Source organism: Dermochelys coriacea, chromosome 1 (assembly GCF_009764565.3).
Source record: "Dermochelys coriacea isolate rDerCor1 chromosome 1, rDerCor1.pri.v4, whole genome shotgun sequence".
NCBI lineage: Eukaryota > Metazoa > Chordata > Testudines > Dermochelyidae > Dermochelys > Dermochelys coriacea.
In genome coordinates, this window is record NC_050068.2 from 325,777,955 (window position 1) to 325,802,150 (window position 24,196).

General features: G+C 45.3%; 1 protein-coding gene across 1 annotated transcript in view; it reads left to right on the forward strand.

Annotated features, from left to right (window-relative positions):
* Positions 1–24,196, forward strand: part of COG5 (component of oligomeric golgi complex 5) — a 318,307-nt gene that overhangs the window by 246,014 nt on the left and 48,097 nt on the right. The window contains exon 14 of the mRNA XM_038390528.2: positions 17–116. Within this exon, the coding sequence (XP_038246456.1) occupies positions 17–116 (100 nt within the window). The remainder of the gene's footprint in view (positions 1–16; positions 117–24,196) is intronic.

Genomic DNA, 24,196 nt, shown 5'->3' on the forward strand with positions numbered 1-24,196 from the left:
TCTCCTTTGTTTCTAGCGAGCTAAATGTGGCTGCTGTGGACCCAAACCTCAGTTTAGCTGTTTCAAAAAACGTGGCAAAGACCATACAATTATATGGTGTAAAATCTGAGCAGCTTGTAAGTAATTTTTCAATTTCTAAATAATGTTGTTTTTAAAGATACAATGTTTTCTTTTTGTCACAGATTTATTAAAATAACAGCACTGGAAACCTAGTACATAAAACTATTGAATGTACTTTCCATTGTATTTAATGCATTTTGAGTTAAATTCTGCTCTTGGTTACACCCATGCAGACCCATTGACTGCAGTGGGATTTGTGTGTATGTAAGTCAAAGCAGAACTTGCCCCGTTGACTATAAACTGAAATGTCAGGATTTTAGTTGTTTTGCAGGGGAATTAAAATAATTAAAATTTAGTGTAATAGCTACTAACACTTGATGGTCTGTCTGTTTTATAATATCTCTTATTTGTTGTATTTAAATCCTAGTACATGCAAATAAAATTTTCAGTTTGGGACCTTGTCAAGGTTCCTTCTCCACTCTGAACACTAGGGTACAGATGTGGGGACCTGCATGAAAACCTCCTAAGATTACTTTTACTAGCTTAGGTTAAAACTTCCTCAAGGTACAGACTATTTTACCCTTTGCCCTTGGACTTTCGCTGCCACCACCAAACGTCTAACACCGGTATTATTATTATTATTAGGAAACAGTTTGTTTGGAAACATCTTTCCCCCCAGAATCCTCCCAAATCTTACCCCCTTTTTTCTGGGGAAGGTTTGATAAAAATCCTCACCATTTTGCATACGTTACCCCAGACCCAAACCCTTGGATCTTAAGAACAATGAAAAAAGCATTCAGTTTCTTAAAAGAAGAATTTTAATAGAAGAAAAAGTAAAAAAGAATCACCTCTGTAAAATCAGGATGGTAAATAACTTACAGGGTAATTAGATTCAAAAGATAGAGAATCCCTCTAGGCAAAACCTTAAGTTACAAAAAGACACAAAAACAGGAATATCTATTCCATTCAGCACAGCTTATTTTCTCAGCCATTTAAAGAAATCATAATCTAACGCATATCTAGCTAGATTACTTACTAAATTCTAAGACTCCATTCCAGTTCTGTCCCCAGCAAATGCATCACATAGACAGACCCAGACCCTTTGTTTCTCCCCCCCTCCAGCTTTGAAAGTATCTTGTCTTCTCATTGGTCATTGTGGTCAGGTGCCAGCGAGGTTATCCTAGCTTCTTAACCCTTTACAGGTGAAAGGGTTTTTCCTCTGGCCAGGAGGGATTTTAAAGGTGTTTACCCTTCCCTTTATATTTATGACAGACCCTTATTTGGATCAAAATTTGGGCATATTTTTCACAAGTGTGCATTTAAATGGTGTTCAGTTTTGAGCTTGGTTACTGTCATGTCACATATTCTTGACTATTTGCCATGCACTGCTACCTAGTGTGAAATTGAACAGCAGCAGAGCAGCAAGAAACCAACATTTGGAAGTATAGTGATTGGAATTATAATAGGAACCATTTTGGTTTTTTAAATGTATGTTCAATTTTCCCACGAGTTCTGATGTCAGTGTTTTCATACTTTTGTTGCAAACATCCATTTAAATTTTAAAAAACCTTCTTCCTGCAATAGGAAAACTTTTTATACACAATGTAAGTGGCTGTTTTGGTTACTTACATCTGTTAGTGAGGTATTTTCTTAAACAGCTCTAGTTCTGAAGGCAGATCAGATTTCACTGAAATTCAAGTACGGCACTGTAATGTTCATTCAGTGACAGAAACTTGATAGTGGATGCCTGCTGATACAGTTACACAGCAATTTACTATAAAATACCTCTGCTATTAGGGTTCTGTTTACCTTTCAGGCATGTACTGTACTTGAATGGGCTGTAAAAAATTGAAAAGCATTGGTAAATATTTTGGTTGCCAAGTGACCATTTCTACTGAATGCTTTACATCAGGGTTTCCCAAAATGTGGGCTGGACAACCTCAAGGAGACTGAAGGGTATGGTAGGGTATTGCTCCATGGCAGGTCTTGCAGAAAAACTAACATTTTGAAAATAATTAATACACTTAAATGATTTTTTAAATTGATACACAACATAAAGCCCTATAATGGGGCCTCCCTTTAAAGCCACTATGTTCTGATTTTATAACTACAGCTAGACTGTCAGTGTATATTAGTGCAAGAAGTAGGTTACTATAACCTTTGCAAATAAAACAGCAAACTTGTACCTGTGAATGTGTGCTTGGATTTACCTTTTAAAATACAGCACAAGCCACATTAACAATATCACTTACTTTGTACAACACAAAATACCTATGCCCACATGTCACTGATCTGGACACCAGACATGTCGGCTGCAAATGGGCACTGTGCCTCCCATGAGAATATTTCACGCTACCCAGTCTTTGTTGGAGCTCATTTCTGGCTGAGTTATTCAGAAAGATGGATCATTTCGTGCCTAGTAAAGCAGCATGTTATTCCAAAGACAACTCCGAAAGGAAAAAAAGAAAATGCAAAAGTATGATAATGTCTGGCTTTGCATCGATTGGTTTGAAACTACACTGTGTTCTGAAATGCTAGGTGAGAGAGCATGAAGCTTTCAACTTTGTTGCTATATTTAGCAACTGAGCGTCCATCATGGGAAGATAAATCCGAGGAGTTTTGGGGGAAACAAACTTGAAACCTTGAAAAATCAAGAGATCTGATTTACTCAAACTGGCAGTGTGAGAGAATACTTATGTCCGTCGGGCCTATTTTCTAGTATTTCTACAAACCATGCAATACTGTAAATTGTATACTATACAACTACAGAAAAATCTTATTTTTGCTTACTCAATATTCATATTATCAAAACTTCTAGGACCTGAAGCAGCTTCAATGGCAAACAGTGCCTCTGTCAAATAACACTGATTCACTTCACGCTAGAGTTATGGCTGAGAATGTCTGAAAGCAACAGATTTCCAAACCCAAAATAAGCGACTACTTAGCATTTCAGCTTGATGAGTTAGCTGAGGTGCTGCACAGGTTCCAGTGTGTGTGAAGCATGATTCTGATGGTTCTATTGAAAATTTTCTGTTTTGTAAAGGTGCATTAGAACTAGAGCTGTTTGGAGGATGGAAATTCTGTTTTATAAAGGATTTTGAGATTTTGAAATATGGTTTAATTCCAAGTTGAAACAAACGCCAAAAATGTCAAAGTTCTTCAAAAGAAAATTCAGTTAAAAAAATTGTTTGGATGGATCATAACATTTTGTTTCAATTTTGACTTGATTTTATGTTGCTAGAGATATGAGAGAGAGCAGGTGGCCAGAACTGAATATCATATTCCTGGTGAAGGTGTTATGTTTTTCTGTCGTTCTCTATACATTCTGATGTTTTGTTTGCTTTTTTTAACACAACTGCTGCTCACTGAGCCGAGTTTTTTAATTAAGATGCTCTCTCACTAGCAAATGTGAAAAATCGGGACGGGGGTGGGGGTTAAAAGGCACTTACATAAGACAAAGCCCTGAATATCCAGACTATCTCTATGAAATTGGGACATCTGGTCACCCTATTTCTCACTGATACTCTGAGTTTGTACATTTAGTTTAGAAACCAGCAATGCATGTAGCTAATTCAGATTTTGGTGTATTTGTCAACACTGCATTTCATCTTCCATTGTGTTGCCCATTCACCTAGTGCTGTGACGTCTCTTTGAAGTTCCTAACTGTTCTTTTATTAGTAATGGTAGCAATATCTAATTTTGAGTAACCTAAATAATTTTGTCTGTGAAAATTTTTCCAGCATACTGGTCATTCTTTTCTAGATCATTAATAAATATATGAAACAGTACCTAGCATGAATCTAGTATAGAACCATTGAGCTCCCAGTGTTACCCTTTTGCCATGTTGAAAATTGAGCCTTACTCTTAGTTTTCTGTTTCGTAGCCAATTTCTAATCTATGACATCAGATGGTTCCTTAATTTCCTTAATAGCCTCCTGTGAAGGACTTTGCAAAAGACTTTTTGAAAGACTAAATAAATTGTCAACTGGTTTGCCTTTATTAACTATTACATTGGCATGCTATTAAATTAGAAAGGCATGTTTTTTTCTTTATAGAGGCCATGCTGGCTTCTCTTATTCTCTGTGATGGGGGTGTCCAACTTAAGGCCCGCGGGCTGTACACGGCCCACCAGAGCATTTCATAAGGCCTGTGACCTGCTTCAACACAGTATATTAACGGCCAGTTCATTAGCATTTTGTGTCATGTTTATATCGTTTTAGTTTACACATGTGTAAACAGACAATATTGTACATAGAAACAACTTAGCTAAATACATACAAAACAAGTTGAACTTTAAAATATAAATCAATTCAGGTGACTTTAAATCTTATTAAAATATGTAGAATATGTTTGGCCCACACGAGGTTGTGCTTAGATTTATGTGGCCTTCCTGTATAATAAGGTTGGGCACCACTGCTCTATCGGGTCCTTCGTGAAGCAATTAAAGGAGTGAACTTCACTAAATTCTTGACTCTTTGCATTATTCTGTGTTGACATGGCTTTCCTTCACCAGCAGTTCCTTGTGAGGTGTCTCACGTGAGATAAAGTACTAACTTTACTCTGAATTAAGAGTAGAAGTACAGATTTCTAGAGTGATCATCCATCTTCACTTGCTAATACCTTTGATAATTCATGTTGGGCGGCACACTTAGTCAGCCTGGCTGACATCATTGGTTACCGAAATTATCTGAACTCTTCTCTCCAGAGCTGGAAATAGGAATTTTCTGTCTGCGCACGATAGAGTAGGAAAGTACATCAGAAAAGCTGGTAGTTGTATTTCCTGAGCACAGAGAGGAAACTTTTAGTCATTTCCTGTTGTTTTAGACTTCAAGGAACTGAGGAGCTGGTTAGCAACCATCAGGGACTCATAAATCTACATCACAGGGAATTTCAGAACCACCTATGGAATTACTTTTGCAGACCCACAGAAGGGAAAGAGGTGTCTCACCAACCTCTTCATAAGATGCCATAGAGTTGGCAGCAATAACTGCGCTTTTCTAAGATACAGTGACAGGCCTCTCCAGCGACATGTCCCTGTCATGACTTTCCCTAGCCAGGAGTTTAACTTTTGGCTATCTCTGAAGGTGGAGGAAAACCCAGCTTTAGGAGAAGAAGCCTGGAAAGTTCTCATCCCACTTTGTCCTTAAATCTCTGCAAGTCAGGTTTCCTTTTTGCTGCTTGTGAAAAAATGAAAGTGTCACAATCACCTGCTGATTGAAGCTGAAGCAAAAGTGTATTTTTCCAATTCAACCTCCCGGGGCACAATTTTCACCAAAAAGTCAGCTCATCTACTGCACTGAATTTTGAATGTATTTAAAAAGTTGCAATTCCTTTATAATTAAAGTTCCTTTTTGGTAAATAATTATGTGTTTTGGTCTGATTGCAGTTAGACATGTTTCTTGTGTTTGTGGTTTGAACTAGAGGTCTTGGAAAGAGAGAGTGGTGAAACATTTGTCCCTGAAAAGGCCAAAAGCTTGTACGATTTGGGAAATCTAAATTCATACCATTGTCAGTATACATGTTAGATAATGCAAAAAAGTAAATTCCAAGATCCAAAGATTTTTATAGAAATTAGATTGAAAAGATCTGTTGGGTTATCTTGTCTGTCCCCTTCCCAGTGCAGGATTATTGCCTAGAGTATTTTTAGATTTTTTTTCCTTCATTCTTCCTTCATTTTGAGTGATGATTTCAGTTAGCTCACAGTTTGTGAGTGGTAATGTAAGTACTGTATGTTCTTTTACTTTGGTGCTATTTCTGTTCAGCTGTGCATGTGGGTGGATTAAAATACACTAACACACCCACCCATTGCACGTAGATAAAATGTGTTGTACTGTGAGCATGAAAATTCAGTTGCCTAGAGAAGATGTGGTTCTCATGCCTTTTGAACCCAGGGACCTCTTTCAATTATTTTTTTTTCCAAAGTCACAATCATCCTGTCAGGCATTGGTATTAATTTAAATCAGAATCCCACTGTTACATCTTCTATCTTGTTGTCAATGCTATGGAGGCTCTGGCTTGCTGCCTCCTCCCTCATCCCCCCCTCCCCCTCCCGCACAAGACTTAACTGGCAGGTACAAATTGGCCTGGTGTCTTTTGACCAATGAAACAAATAGAATAATTTGCAGAGGCAGAGTTGTAAAAATCAACTCACCCACTTGATTTTCTTGGCAGATGGAGAGAATTCTGCTATCAACTTCTGCAGGATCTAATTTCTCTTATACTTCTCACTTCTCACATTGGCAAAATGTGTCTGTCTTGTCTATGGCAAGGCTATGCAATAAAACTGAGCTGTGCTGTTGCTCTGATGTTAGTGCATGTCTTTGAACTCTCTTAGTTAAGAATCTGTGAAGCAATAAAACCTTGTGACTGCTTCACTTGCTTCAGGACTTCACTTCCTATCATAGCCAATGCCCAAATGTGGGACACAATATTTGTCAAAGAAAGGCCCAGAATGAGAGGCATAAACAAATTATCCGTGTGGGAAACTTAATATGCCGTGGGATTCCATCGTTCAGTATAAAATTCTTTCTATAACCTCAGTTTAGTAGTTCTTTATTTCTGGTGTAAATAGCAAATGTGAGGGAGATGCCAAGTTTCTGTGGAACATATATAATATTGGAACCAGGACCGGCTGAAGGCACCAGCAAAGCAAGCATGTGCTTGGGGTGGCACAATTCCAGGGGCAGCATTCCGGCCACCCTTTTTTTTTTTTTTTTTTTTTTTTTTTGCTTGGGGTGGCAAAACCTAGAGCCGGCACTGATTGGAACTAAAAGCAACATCACTGAAAATGAGGGATATTTTCAGAGGTATGCTCCCTACATGTAACTTTCCTTCTGTATCCCTTGTCAGCCATAAGTGACTGAGCCATGGTTTTCAACCAACTTATCTAACACAAATGCGTAGTTGAGACCCAGGAAAGAGCACAGATTATACACTCTGGGGTGTTGGTGAGTACTTGGCAACTCAAAATCTTGTTGGATTGATAGCATAGGTACCTTGAATGTAAGTCTGTTCCATTGGTTTCCTTAATCCAATACATTTTTATGCCAATACAGTTGATGTAGCCTTGGGTGCTAGTGCACCCTAATGCCGCCTTTAATTTAATGTCCTATTTTTAGTGAGTTTAATATCCAGATGGACAGATATTCCTCAGCCATCTGTCTATCACTTAAGGTATTTTTAGAGTGCCCATCACTGTAGTATCTCAACTCCAAATACATTATTTACAGTTAACAAGAATATGCAATTCAAAGGCAATTCCGCTATTGCCATTCTTGAATGAAGTCTTCAGTTACCCACAGAACAGGTTTGCCTCAGTGTATTTTCCTGCCTTTGCATTTCAGTATTGCTCTAGAGAGACCAGCTCTTGGAGTGAGGAGTATATCTCGTCTCAAAGTCATTCTATCACTGGTCTCCTTACTGAGACTGCCAAAAAGTGGTGGTTTTACTAAGTGGATACCTATCCATTTGGAACAAAACTGAGACAATCATTTTATCTCACCTAGTGTACAGACTTGTACTATATTTGAACTTGATGGGCAGGTGAAAAGCTCTGTGTTTCCCTTAGGTAATGTCCTGAACTACAAATGTGGTCTTTAATATTGTTGCAAATTATTAAGCCCTGGCTGCCAGTAACAGTGATTTTTTTTTAATTTCCCATTTTTAACAGGTATGCAGCACTAACACCTTGTTCTTAAATGTCTTTGACTTACTGGCCAGCATTCAGAACCGGTCATAACAAATTATTTTCTTCCTTTAAGCTTGAGGAGGATATGGACATTTTTATACATCTCCAGAAAATATCTTTTCAACTTTTAAATTTACTGCAAAAAAGCTGATCTTGTCTCAAAGTATGGTAAAAAAAAAAACAAAAACAAAAACAAAAAAACCCAGAACGTAATTACCGAGCATCAACGTAGAAGCCACCTTCCTGCATATCCACCCATCCATTGTCAGAAACTTTTGTGATAATTAGCATCTGATTCTTCATCTCAGTCTTGAGTCAAATAGTTGGTAGTCACAAGGTGTGGTATATGCCTCTGGTTAATGTAGTTTAGAAAATTCTCACTCTTTGGTAATTATGGCTTCATTGATCTTCCAGGGAGGATGAGAGCCAATAAAATTGCCTCTGTTATTCCTTTTTGTTTTAAATTTTTAAACGTAATCTAGAATGATCGCTGCTTTTATTTATTGTGTAAGTATCATTTCATAGAAGAGGCTGAGGGAAGAAAATGCTAAAAAGCCAATGTGGAATGCAAAAATAACAATTACTTCAGCTTAAACTCTGAACTGAGAAAGCAACGCCATCTTTAAATGGAATTTCACAATGTCATTTGTAAAGGAAAAAGTGTGTGACATGATGAATCAAGGGAATGAAGAGGTAAATATGTGCAGTGGATTATTTTGTTCACAGCCAGAATGCAAGAAGTATTTATACAGAATCTACTATGATGAAAGAACCATGACTGACCCAGAGTTTGTAATGGAAGATTGTGGCTCAGCCACTAAAATTATTAAGGAGAACAAAAATGTAAAAGGAAAGGGTGATTTGCTGTTTAGGAAGATAATAGGGCAGAAAGTTTCTAGCTTAATAGATGCCTCCTGTTACTTCCCCCTTTTCTATCAAACAGTTTGAGAAAAAAAACAAAAACTAACAAGACTAGTGAAACTGAAAAATGTTGTTGTAGGGGGACCACAATTCTGTTTTCTCCTTTGGGAAATGAAAAAAAGTCTAAGGCCTTGTCCGCACTATCAAGGGTTTACCAGTCTAGCTATACCAGCAAACACTTCTAGTGGAGATGTAGCTTGTATTGGCAAAAGAGTTCTTGCTTATTCAGCTCATCAGCTGGTATAGAAGCTGCTACAGCTTCACAGACCCTTCACTGGGGTTTTAGAGACACTACAGCTGTGGATCTCAGAACACATCCTTGGCCTATCACTAAACCTCTTATAGGCATTGGGGCTGTTTGAGGGACAGCCTAGAGCACCCTTTCACAGGTGGCAGAGGGTTCAGAGGCCTCCTTGTGCCAGATGATCAGTCCACACCATTCTCATTTGACCACAAGACTAAACAAAAGCAAAGGGTCTGATAAGACCCTCTGTACCCTGGGTTATTGACACCTTGATGCAGTTACAGAGGCTACTTTAGAACATTAACTTTTGCATAAACATTGCATCTGTGTTTTTAAAAATGGTCTCTGATTTTGCACCTGGAATTTTACATTAACAAACATTTTGTGCGCACAAATTTGTGAGTGCCAATGATGTAATGGACACATAACTATCTGATTGTTCCTTTTGTGCCCGTTTCCAGTTGTGAACGGTAGGTGGAGGTCCCTTTAAAATTTTGAACTATTGGATGTATTTCAGTTAACTTACTGTTTTATGATGATTTTATCTTTTACACATTTGCATGTACTGTGCTGATTTCCTGACATCCTAGAATATAGATGTGGCTTGAAATAGGCCTATAATAAGTACCTTTAAGTACCCATAGGGTAGTATGTAAGATTTCAGAATATGTTCATAGATTGTTCTATTAATAGACATTGGCCATTTTTTTTATCTGGAATGTTTTTCTCTTGATTCAGGTGGAACAGATAAGTTTGATCTTGTATAAAAAGTGCTGTTGTTTCCTAGGTGTCATCAGAATGTGATCATACTTGCAAGGCTTATTCATTACTTCTTCATATTTCAGTTGAGTTGTGGAGCATTTATAGAGTCCATGTTTGTGCTGATAACCACAGCTATCAGAACTTACTCATAAGTTTAAGCAAAGGTACATTTATGCAATGCAATAATGATGTAAGGTAATATCTTTCTGCACAAAAAGTGAAGATCCATAGTGTCAGAAAAATTACTGGTTTTAGAATGGTCCTTTTGCTGGAGCAAATTTTATAAGCCCATCAGAGACATTATTTGTAATAAGAACAGAAGTACTTGTGGCACCTTAGAGACTAACAAATTTATTTAGAGCACAAGCTTTTGTGGGCTACAGCCCACTTCATCGGAAGGTATATATTGTGACGGGGCAAGGCCAGATGGCTATAGAAAAGCCAGATGGCTTATTGGGATCTGGGAAGTGGGCGGGCAAAGCCCGTCCACCGCTAAAGGATCCCCCCCAGCCTAAAAGGGGGATCCACAGGACCTAGATGCCCAAAAAATTCCGGGGGACAACTAGTAAAATAACAGGGATAGGAGTGCGGTCAAAGGGTCAAACGAAGGGAACCGGACGGGGACACTGAGGAGAGAACCCTGGACAGCGCCCACTGCTCCTCAAAGGCATCAAGGGAGTCAGAGGACGCCGCCCAGAGGAACTCTGCCCGGATACGTGAACACACCGAGGATCGGAAATAGGCCCCACAGTCACAGGAGACTCCATCGGCCAACCTCCTCACTCTGGTTTTCTAGATGGCCATTTTAGCTAGGGCCAGGAGGAGGTTGACCAGCCGTGACTTTGTGGGGCCACGGATAGGGAGTGCATAAATGAGAAGGTGAGGGGAGAAGTGCAACCAAAAATGTAATAAAATATTGGTGAGGAGCCGGAATAGGGGCTGCAGCCTGGCACACTCCAGGTATACATGTGCCAGGGTATCCCTCATGCCGCAAAAGGGGCAGGTGTCTGGGATTGAAGTGAACCGCGCCAAGTACATGCCTGTGCTCACGGCTCCGTGAAGGAGCCGCCACCTGACATCCCTGGCGGGCCTTGGGACTAAGGTGGAATATAGGCTGGACCACCGGGGCTCCTCACCCTCCAAAGGTGGCAGGAGGTCCCGCCATTTTGTATCGGGGCGGGACACGAGGGTGCGGGCGTGAAGGGTGTGGAGCACGAGCATGTAGAGATGTTTTCTTGGCGCGGTTTGAAAGCAGACCGGCTGCATCTCGTGCAGCCGGCTTCTAGTGAAGGGGTGAAGGGGTCGGTTGGGTCCACGGGGCAGGGGTCCAATTAAAAGGTCTGGCGGGCCTGGGGTAGCGGGTGGGCGGGGCGTGCCCTCGTGCAGGACCCAGTGAGATAAACCCGAGCAGCGGTCGGCAAAGCGGCCTTCACCTCCTGAAGTATGCGCCGGGGAGTACAAGGTCTGGAAAGCCCCATGCGCTGAGCGAAGGTTAGGGGATCCAGCCAGTCTCCCCGGTCATAGTCCAGGAGGTCTCCGACTCTTGTGACCTCTGCCAGGACCAAACTCTGGCGCACCGAGCGGAACTCCGCCACCTGCACACGGAGCTGGGGGTTGTGTAGCAGGGGCTCTGCGAGGAGATCTGCCCCCTCGGTGGCCGCCACGGACCTGGTCGTTGTAAAGAGTTTCCAGGTCCGGAGGAGGTCCTGGTAGAAGACCGGCAGCCCGGAGAGGTCTCGCGGAAGACCTCTCGGATGGAGATAAAGGAGTTGCTGGTCGTATCGGAGCCCTTGGAAGCGGCGCAGGAAGGCGTGCGCCAGTATGCTCCACGCCGGACTACCTGCACCATAAAGGAGCCTCTGCAGGGTCTGGAGGCGGAAGACATGGACCTGAGTAAGCAGACATTTTAGGCCCTGTCCTCCCTCCTCCAGAGGTAGATGGAGAACCCCTACAGGGACCCAGTGCAGTCCTGACCAAAAGAACTCCAGAATCGATGTCCGGAGGTTGGCCAGGAAAGCCGGGGCCGGGACCAGGGTGTTGAGCCAGTACCAGAGCATGGACAGGACTAGCTGATTAAGCACTAGCACTCTCCCTCGAAGGGAGAGGCACCGGAGTAGTCCTGTCCATTTCCAGAGTCGCTCTATCACCCCGCCCTCTAAATTCTGCCAGTTCTCCGGCAGAGAGGGATGCGTGGCAGAAACGCCCAGATAGAGCAGCGGACCCGTGCTCCACCGGATGGCCTGAAGCGCGGGTGGGAGGGAGCTCGCCTGCCGCCAGTCCCCTACCACCAAGCCAGAGCTCTTGACCCAGTTGACCCGCGCAGAGGAGGCTGCCGAATAGATGGCCTGGCAAGCTTCCACCTGCACCAAGTCGCCCGGGTCCTGGACCACGAGGAGCATCAGCGTATGCCGACAGGACCAGCCGCAGCTCCGGCTCCCGCAGCACCAACCCTGTCAACCTCCTTCGGAGGAGACAGAGGAAGGGCTCGATCGCCAGAGCGTACAGCTGGCCTGAGAGGGGGCACTCCTGCCGTATTCCTCGCCCGAAGCTGACCGGTTCGCTCTGCGGAAGCGTACAGCACCCGGAGAAAATTCACAAACCTGGGTCCGAAGCCAAACGCCTGCAGAGTGCTCAGGAGATACCCGTGATCCACCCTGTCGAACGCCTTCTCCTGATCTAAGGACAGGAGGGCGAACGACAGACCATCCCTACACCCAAGTTCCAATAGGTCCCGGACCAGATATAGGTTGTTGAAGAAGCTGCGGCCCGGGACGGCGTAGGTCTGGTCTGGGTGGACCACGTCCGCCAGCACGGACTTTAGCCACAGTGAGATGGCTTTTGCCATGACTTTGTAGTCCGTGCTGAGGAGCGAGACAGGACGCCAATTTCGTAAATCGCGGAGGTCCCCCTTCTTCGGCAATAAGGCCAGCACGGCTCGCCTGCACGAAAGAGGGAGGACCCCGCTCTGCAAAGTCTCGGCCCAGACGGTGACTAGGTCTGGGCCCAGGACGTCCCAGAACATGCAGTAGAACTCCACGGTCAGCCCGTCCATGCCCGGAGATTTATTGGTGGTCATGCGACGGAGGGCTTCCGAGAACTCGGCCAGAGTGAGAAGCAGCTCTAGCCGGTCTCGGTCGCCCACGCTGACCATCGGGAGCTCCTCCCAAAGCACTCTGCAAGCGTTAGGATCGGTCGGATCCGGGGAGAATAGGCTTGTGTAGAAGGCTCTCGCCCTCCCGCACATCTCCACCGGATCCGTGAGGGGGGTGCCATCTTCTGCCAGTAGGCAGATGATATGTTTCTTAGCCCCCCTCTTTTTCTCCAGGGCATAGAAGAAGCGGGAGCCGCAATCCATCTCCCGAAGGAGACGGATGCGGGATCGAACAAAGGCACCCCGGGCCCGATGGTCCTCGATGGTCCGGAGTTCCTCCCACTTCTCCCGGCACGCTCCGCAGAGGGGTGGATCCTCGGGGCTGGCGGCCAGACGCCTCTCCAGCTCTAAGACCTCCCGTTCCAACTGCTCTATCGCCACATCCCTCCGTCGGCTGGCGCCCCGGTTGTAGTCACGGCAGAAGAGCCGGGTGCGCACCTTCCCTAAGACCCACCACCGCCGCGCCGAGGGAAAGGCACACCGCTGCCCTCGCCAGGCCAGCCAGAACTCCCGGAAGGACGCCACAAAACCCGCATCCTCCAGCAAGCTGTTGTTAAAATGCCAATAGCCGGCCCCGGCCTCTCCGCGCAGAGGGAGGCTGTCACGGTGTGCTATATGATGGTCAGAAAATGGGGCCGGCCGGATGCTGGAGGAGTGGGCTCATGAAAGATGAAAGCGTGATAAATAAATGCGGTCCAACCGGGAGTGGTGTGACCAGCTGTCTTCGGCGGTCGGATCTGTAGGTCTCCTGCAGGAAAACCACAGAGTACCTCCCCTCTCGAAGGAAGGAGAGCACCTGGGACCTGCGGAGACCCATCCTACAGCCACAGGTGTTCAATGTTGCGATGGTAAAGAGTGCCATGAGGAGGGCTGGGGGGATCCTCGCCGGCAGGGATGCTCGTGGCTCCCAGCGGGCCGCGCAGCAGTCCGTGACCCACCCCGTAGGTGAGTAAGGAGTCACGGAAGAGGTGGACCCGCTGGTAGGCCGCGGCACCCTGCCTCCCGGTCCTTTTCCCCTCCCCCATGAGGGCCCTTGCGGCCCAGAGGATTTGATTAAAGTCCCCCCATCGCTGGAGGGCAAGCTGGACTTTGTTGCGGGAGCCACGGACGTCTTCTAGAAACTCTCGCAGCGCATGGGGGGCTGGGGTTATGGTCTGGTTACTCCCCGACAGGGCCCTTGGTACAGCCCCGTGGCCCAGCGAGACGGGCAGACACAGTGCGGACCCCCGACGGGGCTCCTGATGGGTTGACCTGAATGCTGGGGTGATAGGGGGCGGCGGAGGGAGAATAGCAGCCCCTGGTGGGTCGGGACGGGTAAACACAAAGGCCACTCCCTGGGAGTCATCTGTTGGAAAGGGGAAGGAGACAGTCCCAGGGGTGGCAATAATATCTCGGGAGGTGGGAGGGATAAGGGCAGGGGCAGGGGTAGAGGTGAGAATCTGGGTCGGGAGACGGCTCTCACTGATGCCGGGCGCAAGCTCTCGGTTGATTTGGCAGCCACGGCATCAGGAGGTAGACTTTCTTCTGTAGAGTCCTGTAGGGGAAGGAGGTCGAATGCTCCTCACCAGCGAGGGATGCCCCTGGTGGCTCAGGTTCCATCCGCGTGGCACTGGCCGTCGCCTCAACTGGCTCGGCGGCTCTCAGCGGGGTGCCCTCTGCAGCCGGGTTGATGGAGGAGTCCAGGGGTTCCTCGGAGGTGGGCGTAGAAGCAACGGTTAGGGGGAGGGAACATGGGGAAAGGGGGGCTGGAGTGAAGTCGCCCAGATCGAGGCCCGCTGGCATAGGATCGTCCTCCCCCTGGGTGACCGGGGTCAGACCCAGGGCCTCGATCTCCTCATATATAGACGGGAAATTGTTTTCCGCTACCCCGGGATTCTCCCCGCCGGTACCTGACGCGACGGTTACTTCGGGGCACACTGGGGTTTCAGATGGTGCCTCGGGGGTCTTGGAGGGGAGGGACTCCCGTGGAGGGGAGATACTGCCTTCCAATGCTGCCATGTCTTCCCCATCCGGCTCTGGTGGATGGAAAACACCCGTGGGTAGAGTGGAAGGCTCGGCATCAGTGCCCCCCTTCCTGGTCTTCCGGGGGGCCTCCGCGTCAGATGGGAGGAGCGGAGCTCGAGCCTTCCGCTTGCCCCGCTTCCCCTGGTCTAGGGCCCAGCCCTCCATGGCATCATCCAGGGGCTGGCTAGCAGGGGTTGTGTCGGGGCAGAGGCGATGGCTCAGGGACTCGAGGGGGTAACGGTGGAGCAGCACAAGGGAGGGAAGATTCCCCTTGGGGCGGGCCCTCTCCCATGCTTGGTGGTGTCCCTGCCGCACCCTCCTCCACAGGCCCCGCCAGATTGCAAGCAGCGGGGGCGGGGCTCTCCCGCTCATCTGGGCATAGTTGGGGAGGTACCCCTTGGGCCAGAGCGGGAGCAATGGTGGATTGGGAAGGAGGAGGGGTGGTTTCGGGCGCCGAGCAGCCAGGGGCGCCGGCGATGACGGGGCCGGTGCCCTGCCGGGGCTCGGGGATCCCGGATGCCCCTCCTTGCCGGGCCAAGGGGCAGTCCCTCCGGACGTGCCCCATCGCCCGGCAGAGGTAGCACCGGGCCTCCCCCGTGGAATAATGCACCCGGTAACGGACCCCCTGGTAGGGGACTAGGAAGGACCCCTCCAGTGCCTCTCCGTCACGCGCCGCCGGCGGCAGTTGAAGCTGCACTTGCCGGCGGAATGAGAGGACGTGACGGAGGGCGGGGTCTTTGCAGCCCAACGGGAGAGGGCTGATGACAGAGATGGGCTTCCCCAAGGTAGAAAGGGCGGGTAACAGGGCGGCATTAGGGAGAAAGGGAGGGACAGAGGTCAGGACCAGGCGGACGCCCAGGTCCTCTAGCTGCTCTAGGGGGACAAAAACGCCCCCTACCGCCAGGCCCTTCTCCACCGCCTCCTGGGCGGCGGCCTCCAATGTTAAGAAGAAGACAACCTTGCCATACATTTTGGAGGCCGCCACAATGGCCGTGGACCCCACCACCCTCGCCAACGCCCGCACATAGGTCTCCACGTGGTGCGAGGTGGGCACCAGGAGGCAACGAATGCCATGCTTCCTGGTCATGGTGGGAAAGGGGCCCCGGCCGCTATAGCTGGTAGCGGAGGTGGTGGGCAGGAGAGATGACGTAGCGGCAGGCGGGGGGGCTGCCGCCACCTGGGCGTATGCTCTGGGGGCCAGGGGAGGGACACCTGCAGAGCTGGTGGAGGGAACAGCGGGGAGGGGCGCCCCAGCTGGAGATGGGGCTGGGTCACTGGGGGCAGCCCCTGCCATGGAGGGCCTGGTCTTCTTAGCGGGGCCCTTCCCCTTCTTCTTCCCCTGGCCCTTCCCGCCGGCTGGGGGGGCTCCCCCTGTGTCTGCGGGGGGGAGAGACGTGGCAGCAGTGGAGGTCACCCCAATGCCCGTCGCTGCTGGTGCCCTAGCGGAGGCGATGGCAGATGTTTCGGCAGCAGAGGTAGAAGCCTGGGGGGGTGACGGAGGGGTAGGCGGGGGAGGGGGAGCTCGGGCTGCTGGAGGGGTCCCACCCGTCTCATCCCCCGCCATCATGAGCAAGGAGGGAAGGGGGGACACCAGAAGGAGAAGGGGAGTGGGGAAGCAGGTCGACCACTCCTTCCCGCTAGGCTGCAGGCAGGGGAGGAGGGCGCCAAAAGAGGTGGGCTGGACGGGGGCCAATCAGGGGTTGGGGTCAGTCACCGACACAAGGTGGAATTCCGGCTCCTCTTGGTGCACTAGGGGAGGGGGGGATATAACAACATTGCGGGTGCAGTGAAGAGGGTTGCAACTAAAATGGGGAATTGCACAAGCGCATGGGAGGGGGCATGGGCACACGGAGCGAGGGGCTAAGCGGTCTGGAGGTACAATAGGGAAACCAAGGGGCTAGCTTCAGAGGTTGGGGCGGGGCAAACAAACAAAGGCTGCAGAAGGAAATGGGTGGGGCAGGCAAAGAAACTGAAGCTAGTACGGGGGGCTGGGACAAAAGGGGGGGCAAAGCTGCAAGTGGCAAATGGGGCAGGTAGTAAAGGGCAAGCTGCGGGGTAGACAGTCCGGGGGGGGGGCTCTCCAGCAGCAGGAGTAGCAGCTTCCCACCTCCCTCTAAGCTAGAAGGCTATGGGAGAGCAGTGGGAGGGAGAGAGAGATTTGCTCGAGGCTAAACAAATCCCTGCTATCAGGATAAGTGAAATGGAAGCTGCTCCAGGTCAATTAAGACACCTGGGGCCAATTAAGAACTTTCCGGAAGGCAGGGAGAATGCTATGTTGATTGGGACACCTGAAGCCAATCAGGGGCTGGCTGAAACTAGTTAAAAGCCTCCTAGTCAGTCAGGTGGATGTGCATGTCAGGAGCTGTGGGAGGAAGTTGCGCTGTTGGAGAGACTGAGTAGTACACACCATATCAGGCACAAGGAAGGAGGCCCTGAGGTAAGGGTGAAGTGGAGCTTGAGGAAGTGAGGGCTGCTGTGGGGGAGGTAGCCCAGGGAATTGTACATGTCATGTTTCTAAAATTTCTACCATAGCTGATACTATTAGGGTCCCTGGGCTGGAGCCCAGAGTAGAGGGAGGGCCCGGGCTCCCCCCCCACCTTTGCCCCCTGATTAATCACTGAGACTGGGAGACAACAGAGACTGTGCAAGGAAGGATAACTTCTCCTCACCTCCCTTGCTGGCTTATGATGAAAATGGCTCAGTAGACTGTGACCCTTGTCTCTAGAGAAAGAAGGGTTACGTGGAGGGTCACAGTGAGCCTCTGAGGCTAGCGAAATCCTCCAGGAAACGCGGGACCCACGGAGGCAAGGACAGAGCTTTGTCATGATATATACATACAGAGAAGGTGGAAGTTGCCATGCAAACTGTAAGAGGCTAATTAATTAAGATGAACTATTATCAGCAGGAGAAAAAAACTTTTGTCATGATAATCAAGATGGCCCATTTAGACAGTTGAGCCATCTTGATTATCACGGCAAAAGTTTTTTTCTTCTGCTGATAATAGTTCATCTTAATTAATTAGCCTTTTACAGTTTGTATGGCAACTTCCACCTTCTCTGTATGTGTATATCTTCTTACTATATGTTCCATTCTATGCATCCAGTGAAGTGGGCTGTAGCCCACAAAAGCTTATGCTCTAATAAATTTGTTAGTCTCTAAGGTTCCACAAGTACTCCTGTTCTTTTTGCGGATACAGACTAACACGGCTGCTACTCTGAAACCTTTATTTGTAATAGAAATATTGCTAGACCCTTAACATAATGACATAAGATAAATTTCTGATTGTCACTTTTATTATGTGGTCTTATGAAAGTTAAACCGTGTCTTGTATTGTGTGGTATTGAATTGAATGGAATCGTGCTTTTTTCAGTTTAAGGATGAATCATTATTCAGGACCTCTTCCAACAATGAGGTTTGTCTGACAGTTCCAGGCAAATGTGTCGAGTCCTCTTGTCTCACTGTCGAATATTGTGAACTGTTGGAATGTAGAATGAAATTTAATGAGCTTGCAAACAGTCCAAAGCAATAATAAAAGTGACATTTCTGAGGAGGCTTCAACTGGTCAATGATTGTACCACAAGCCAACAGTACCATGAGGCACTATTCTCCCTTCACCCCTGACTTTTGTCTGAGATATAATTTTTTTTAGAGTCCATACTGTCTATTATTAGTAATTCAAAGACATGACTGTTATTGAAAAACATGCATTTATGCTATTTAAATGGTAAAACACACAAACATGAATTCAATATTTGTCACATTAAAAGTATTAAATAATGCAGGCTCAAATATAATGCACAGGCAAGCTATTTGACACTAAAAATAATGTCACAAAGATTATTAATTTAGCAAAATAGTAAAAGCTAAAGATAACAGTGGGCCTAAATTGGAAGTAATCAGAGGTCCATTAGGAAAGAGTAATTAGTCATACTGGGTACAATTTTTTCAAGTGCCTATGTGATAAGTGACTTCAGAGCCCAAGGTTTTGTGCTCCTAAGTAACTTCAGGTGCTTTTGAAAAATTTACTCAGATCTTGTATGTTTTCATATGAATTTGCAGTGATTTAGAAAGAGAGATTAGGAGATAAATATTCATATATTTCCTTCATGTTTTCCTGTGCTATCTGGATCGTGATTCGCATGACAAATGTGGAATAGTTTTTGATGCTCTTGGCTAAAATACAGAAAAGGTTTAACTAGGCATTAAACATCTTGGAGTACTATGTACTGTATTTTATCTTGCTGGTAGAGTGGACTAAAAATTGTACTTTAAATCTAGCATATAGTTTTGATAACAGATAGAAAAACATCATGATTACACAATGCTTGTAGCATTTCATATTATGTGGTTTGATTGGTTTCATATCAAGTTAAACTCTATGATTCACACTGAATTTAAATAAATAAATTTAATTAAATGTGTATCACTTTATTTCAGAGGCTTTGGAGTTTTCATTATTTTGGAATAGCTCTCACCAGATATCAAGTTAGAGTTTAACAATGTAAAGCTTATTTGCTAATTCAGTTTAAAAATGGTAATTGAAGTACTATAAACTGAATTAATGTATGGCTGAATCAATAGTCATTTAAAAAGACAGATGGTAATTAAATAAATGCATCCGATGAAGTGAGCTGTAGCTCACGAAAGCTTATGCTCTAATAAATTTGTTAGTCTCTAAGGTGCCACAAGTACTCCTTTTCTTTTTGTAAATAAATTGTGTATGCTCTTTATGTGTCGGTGGAATTCACCCCACCGTGGTGGTCCTGCTTAAAGGCTCTCTGTGTCTTGTAACCCTCTGTGGGATGGATTGAGCAGCCATGTAGAGGCTCTCTGCACTTCCTCTGCCTTATGGAGGTCGGTTCTAAATAGTCCAGTGTGCGGGAAACCAATAGAGGCAGGCTGGAGGTAATTCACCTGTGGGAATAGTGTATCACAACAGGATTCATCCTTCAGTAATTAACTTGGTAGGTATGAAGAATTCATTAGATGGCTTTAGTCAAAAGTATCAGGATCAACACACATTGTCTCTGAAGTCCTCCATAGCTTTCTCTATTTTTGTTCAATGGGGCAAACCTCAGACTGTCAAAACACCAAGTGCAAGGGCCAAGATTTTCAATTATGACTAGTGAATATGAGTGCCTCAGTTTTTGGGTGCCCGTTTTTTTCCAGATATCTTACAGGTGCTGACTTTCAGAGGGGTGAGTGCCAAGCATCTTATGAAAATCAGGGTCCCTTCCATGTCTCTCATTTGGGCACCCAAAACCACTAGATACTACTGAATATTTTGTCCAAGAAGTTTTGTTCCAGGGCAAGCAAACAGCTGGAGTTGAGGAGGAATGTTTTCTTTTTCCATTAGAGGAAGGCTGCAATCTGCCTTCCTTTAACATCTTTAGGACTGGAGGAAATGAAAGATAAATTGAGAAAAAGCTCAGATGATTTTAAATGGTCCAGTGTGACTCTTACCAATGCAGTATTCAGATCCGTTAGTCATGTACAAGAAATCCATTTTCTTCCATTAATTTCAGATCTCTCATCTCAAAAGGAGGGCCAGATTCCCTATCAGTATCTTGAGGTTTCTGAGTCAGTAGAAAATAAATGTTTTCATTTTTTATGAAAGGGTAAAAAAGTTTCTTCTGGAATCCAGACCTTCTACAAGAGAGTCCTATGTGGTGAAGTAGAAACTTATACTGTAGTTTTACATTGTTAGGAGAAACCTGAGACTTGTTCTGGTCTCCATATCTTAGAATATCGGTGGTTTTTGAAAGATTCAGGATTATCTTTCACAAAAGAAAAGGAGTACTTGTGGCACCTTAGAGACTAACAATTTTATTTGAGCATAAGCTTTCATGAGTTACAGCTCACTTCATCTCAATATATTCATATAGCATCTATTGTTATTTATGGATTTGAGGCTGTTGGATCTCTTCTCACTCTTTCGTTATGAGCTCTTTTAAAAAAATTTAGATCTCTAAAACTTATTCTCACCTGTCTGGGACCTCATAAACCCTTGGCATTTGAATTTAACTTTTACCTTTTAAAACTCTGGGAGATTACCTACTCTTTTTGCTAATGGCTCTTCTTGTGGCCAGAACATCAGCTGGGAGAAAGAGTGAGTTGCAGGTGCTTATGGCCAGTTCTATTTATACTGTATTCCACAACATTAATATGATTTTAAAACCTCACATAAAATTTTTGCTTTTAGTTGCAGCAGATTTTTCTTATAAATAGATAAACTGATGTCAATAAACTTTTTATTCTTGCCAAGTGTGGTGAAATTACACAGGTCAGATGATAAAAGGGCATCTTTTGCAAGCACTAAACCTAATTGTAAATCTTCCCAATTATTTATAGCTTATGGGGAGAAATTGAAGGACCTAGCCCTGTTGAATCAGAAGCTCTCTGAATGGATTGAGTTTTATAATAACTTATTATGATCAAGCAGAAGTCCAAGTACTAGATGGATTAAGTGCATTCTATAAGAGCATGGCCATCAGGAATGTGTCTATTCTTGAAAAATATCAGACTAATAATTGGAGTTCAAATCATGCTTTCACAAACTATTATGCTCTTGATCCTAGAGCTAGATCAGATGCTCCGCTGGGAGGGCACTGCTTCAGTCTTAGTTTGATTAAGCTCTCTTCCACACTCCTCCTAGATTATGATGCTACTAGGTAGTCTTTTAAAAGAGGGGATTTGCAGAGGTAGTTTATGATGGAGAAAGAAAGTAAATGGAGTTCTGTAAAAATACCATCTGTGGAAGATACTTGCTTCAAGGTCTTAGCTCTTTAGTATGAGACTGACTGTGCCTCCTTGGTCAGGTTTTTTGACCCTTGAGGGCAGAATGCAAACTAGCCGCCCTCCCCGCAACTCACCATCAAACATGGTAGGGGCTATTATTCACTTGAAATTCAAGTTGAACAAATTCCTAAACTATTAAAAAGTTTTATCAGAAGGCTGACTTTTCCTACAGAAGAAGTCCAAATTAATTAGCATTTAGTATAGTGCCAGACAGAGAACTCAAGACTCTACCCACGTAATAAACTAAATTCTATTTTCATTACTACCTGTTAAAACCAAGAAATTAATTTTAAAAACCCCATAGGACATACCATCATAGAATGTCAGGGTTGGAAGGGACCTCAGGAGGTCATCTAGTCCAACCCTCTGCTCAAAGCAGGACTAATCCCCAATTTTTGCAACCCTGGGTTTAGCAGACCAGTGCTCAAACCACTGAGCTATCCCTACCCTCCCCCCATATGACAACATAATGCAATTCTGTAAGTTCCTGCATTGCACTACAGAACCTACCAAATTGCAGATTTACATTTCATTCATTATCAGTTACAGGAAACCAAGGCTCAAATTAGGCAAAAGTTTCTTATTGTATTATTCAAGTACAACATTAAAATGTAAAAAGTTATTTATCAGTTATTCTGTCTTTTCTTGCACAGGATGCAGGGTCTTTCGGATTACAACTTTGTGTATTTGTGTATTTAAAGAATTCTTGGCTGGATACTAAGAACGAAAGTCTTAGATGTTACTCCAACTAGGTTTTTAGTACTTAATGATTGTGGGGTCATATTTATCTTCTGTCCAAAGGTAGTCTCAGGAATAAGGTAAGGCATTTAGCTGGAGATATAGGGCTGGATCCTCTGCTTATGTTTGGTTTGACTTGGTTTGTGTCCCCAGCCTGGTCCCAGGTACTGGTGTATGGATTTCCCTGTCTGGATGCAGACCTAGGCTCCACACAGGAACTGGTAGATCCCCTCAGATGTCTTAAAGTACAGAGTGCCTTTCTCTGACTTCTTTAGTGAATGGCAGATTTACCCACTACTGAGTTGTCAACCCTCAACTTCTGCTGAATAAGATCTGAGAAAAAACTTCTCACTTCCAGCCTAGCTTTCTCTCTGGATATTTTTGTGACTACATATTGGCTAGCACAGTTGCTGGATTCTCACCTGTTAATTTCAATCTCACACTCATTCACATTTTGTTTCCCTTCTGTTTCTTCTAGGAATCTTTAATTGTCTCCTTCAAGAAGCCTTCTGCCCCAGCTGTATGAGCACTAGCTCTTCTTTTCCCAAAACTGTTATGTTGTTCAGAACAGATTTGGGTCATATGACAAGATGCTCACTTTTTCAGTTAGGAACATTCTGATCAGTAAACTCTTTATTTTTTCCAAGACAAGATCAGACTCTGTTAAAACCAACTCAGGCCATCCCAAGGTCGTACTAATTTCAGCTAGCACTGCTAAAATCATTTACCCAGTTTTCACATTCTTTCACTAGTGTTGTTCATATTAGCATACTACACCACAAACTATGAGCATAAATGCTGCTTTCTAAATGTTTTAGCAAGTTCCTTCTTGATCATGATGAGAAAGGTGCGCCTCTTGTTGGTCATTGCGCATTGTTCTGCATCTCAGCACTGCTTCTCGTGTTTCCTTTAGGTTCCCTTTTAAACCTTACCCTCCAGTTTTGTCCCACATGGCTGTACCACATATTATAGCTATTGTCTTAGGCACTTTCGATTTTTTGGTATCTCATTTGTTTTGGCAACTGCTTTTTCTCAGAGCTCTGATGCCTGCTTCAACACAAATAGTTTCAGGTAGCCAAAAAGATGGGAAGGCTCTAGCGCAGCCTAGATCTTAGGAAATGGAATCAATATCTGATCAAAGACGAGTTCCACATGGAGGCATCAGGTCTGTCCTAGAGGAAGGCAACAGCCAAAACACTTTGGACCTTGCAGGCACTTACCTGGAAAATAGCCTCATGTGTATCTAAGGTGCATTGAAGAGGAACAGCACTACCAAAGTCATCTCCTGCTGTTTGGTCTGGCATCTGCTCCCCGTGTTTTCTTGACATGCTTGGTGATAATAATAATGGCCTACCTGCATAGCATAGTAGTGAATGTATTTTTCTAGATAAAGTGGCTGATTGAGAATATCATCCCAGAAGGTTTCAGAAAATCAGTCTCTGTGACCACAAGCGTGTTGGAGTCATGATAAACGACCCAAAGCCCCAACTTACCCAGCAACAAATGGAGTATGTAGAAGCCCTGCTAGACACCAGTCAACCCTCAAAGCCTTCCTGCCTCAGGACAGGATCTTAGGAATCACCAGTGCGGCAGCAAGGATAGACAAGAGACAGCAGCTGACAGTTCGTACCAAGCTACAAATGTTGGGGCTTATGTCCAATGGACCTTAGTTGTCTCGTAGCATGTCTTCCTAAAAGCAGCTTCAGTGAACCCAGTACAGCTTGGCTTCAAATGTTATTCACTGTGGTAAAGATTTACCCTCTCAGTGCTTCAAACAACTGATAGTAGTTTATAATCTACAAGGGCTCAACAAAGCTTTCTATTGAAATCA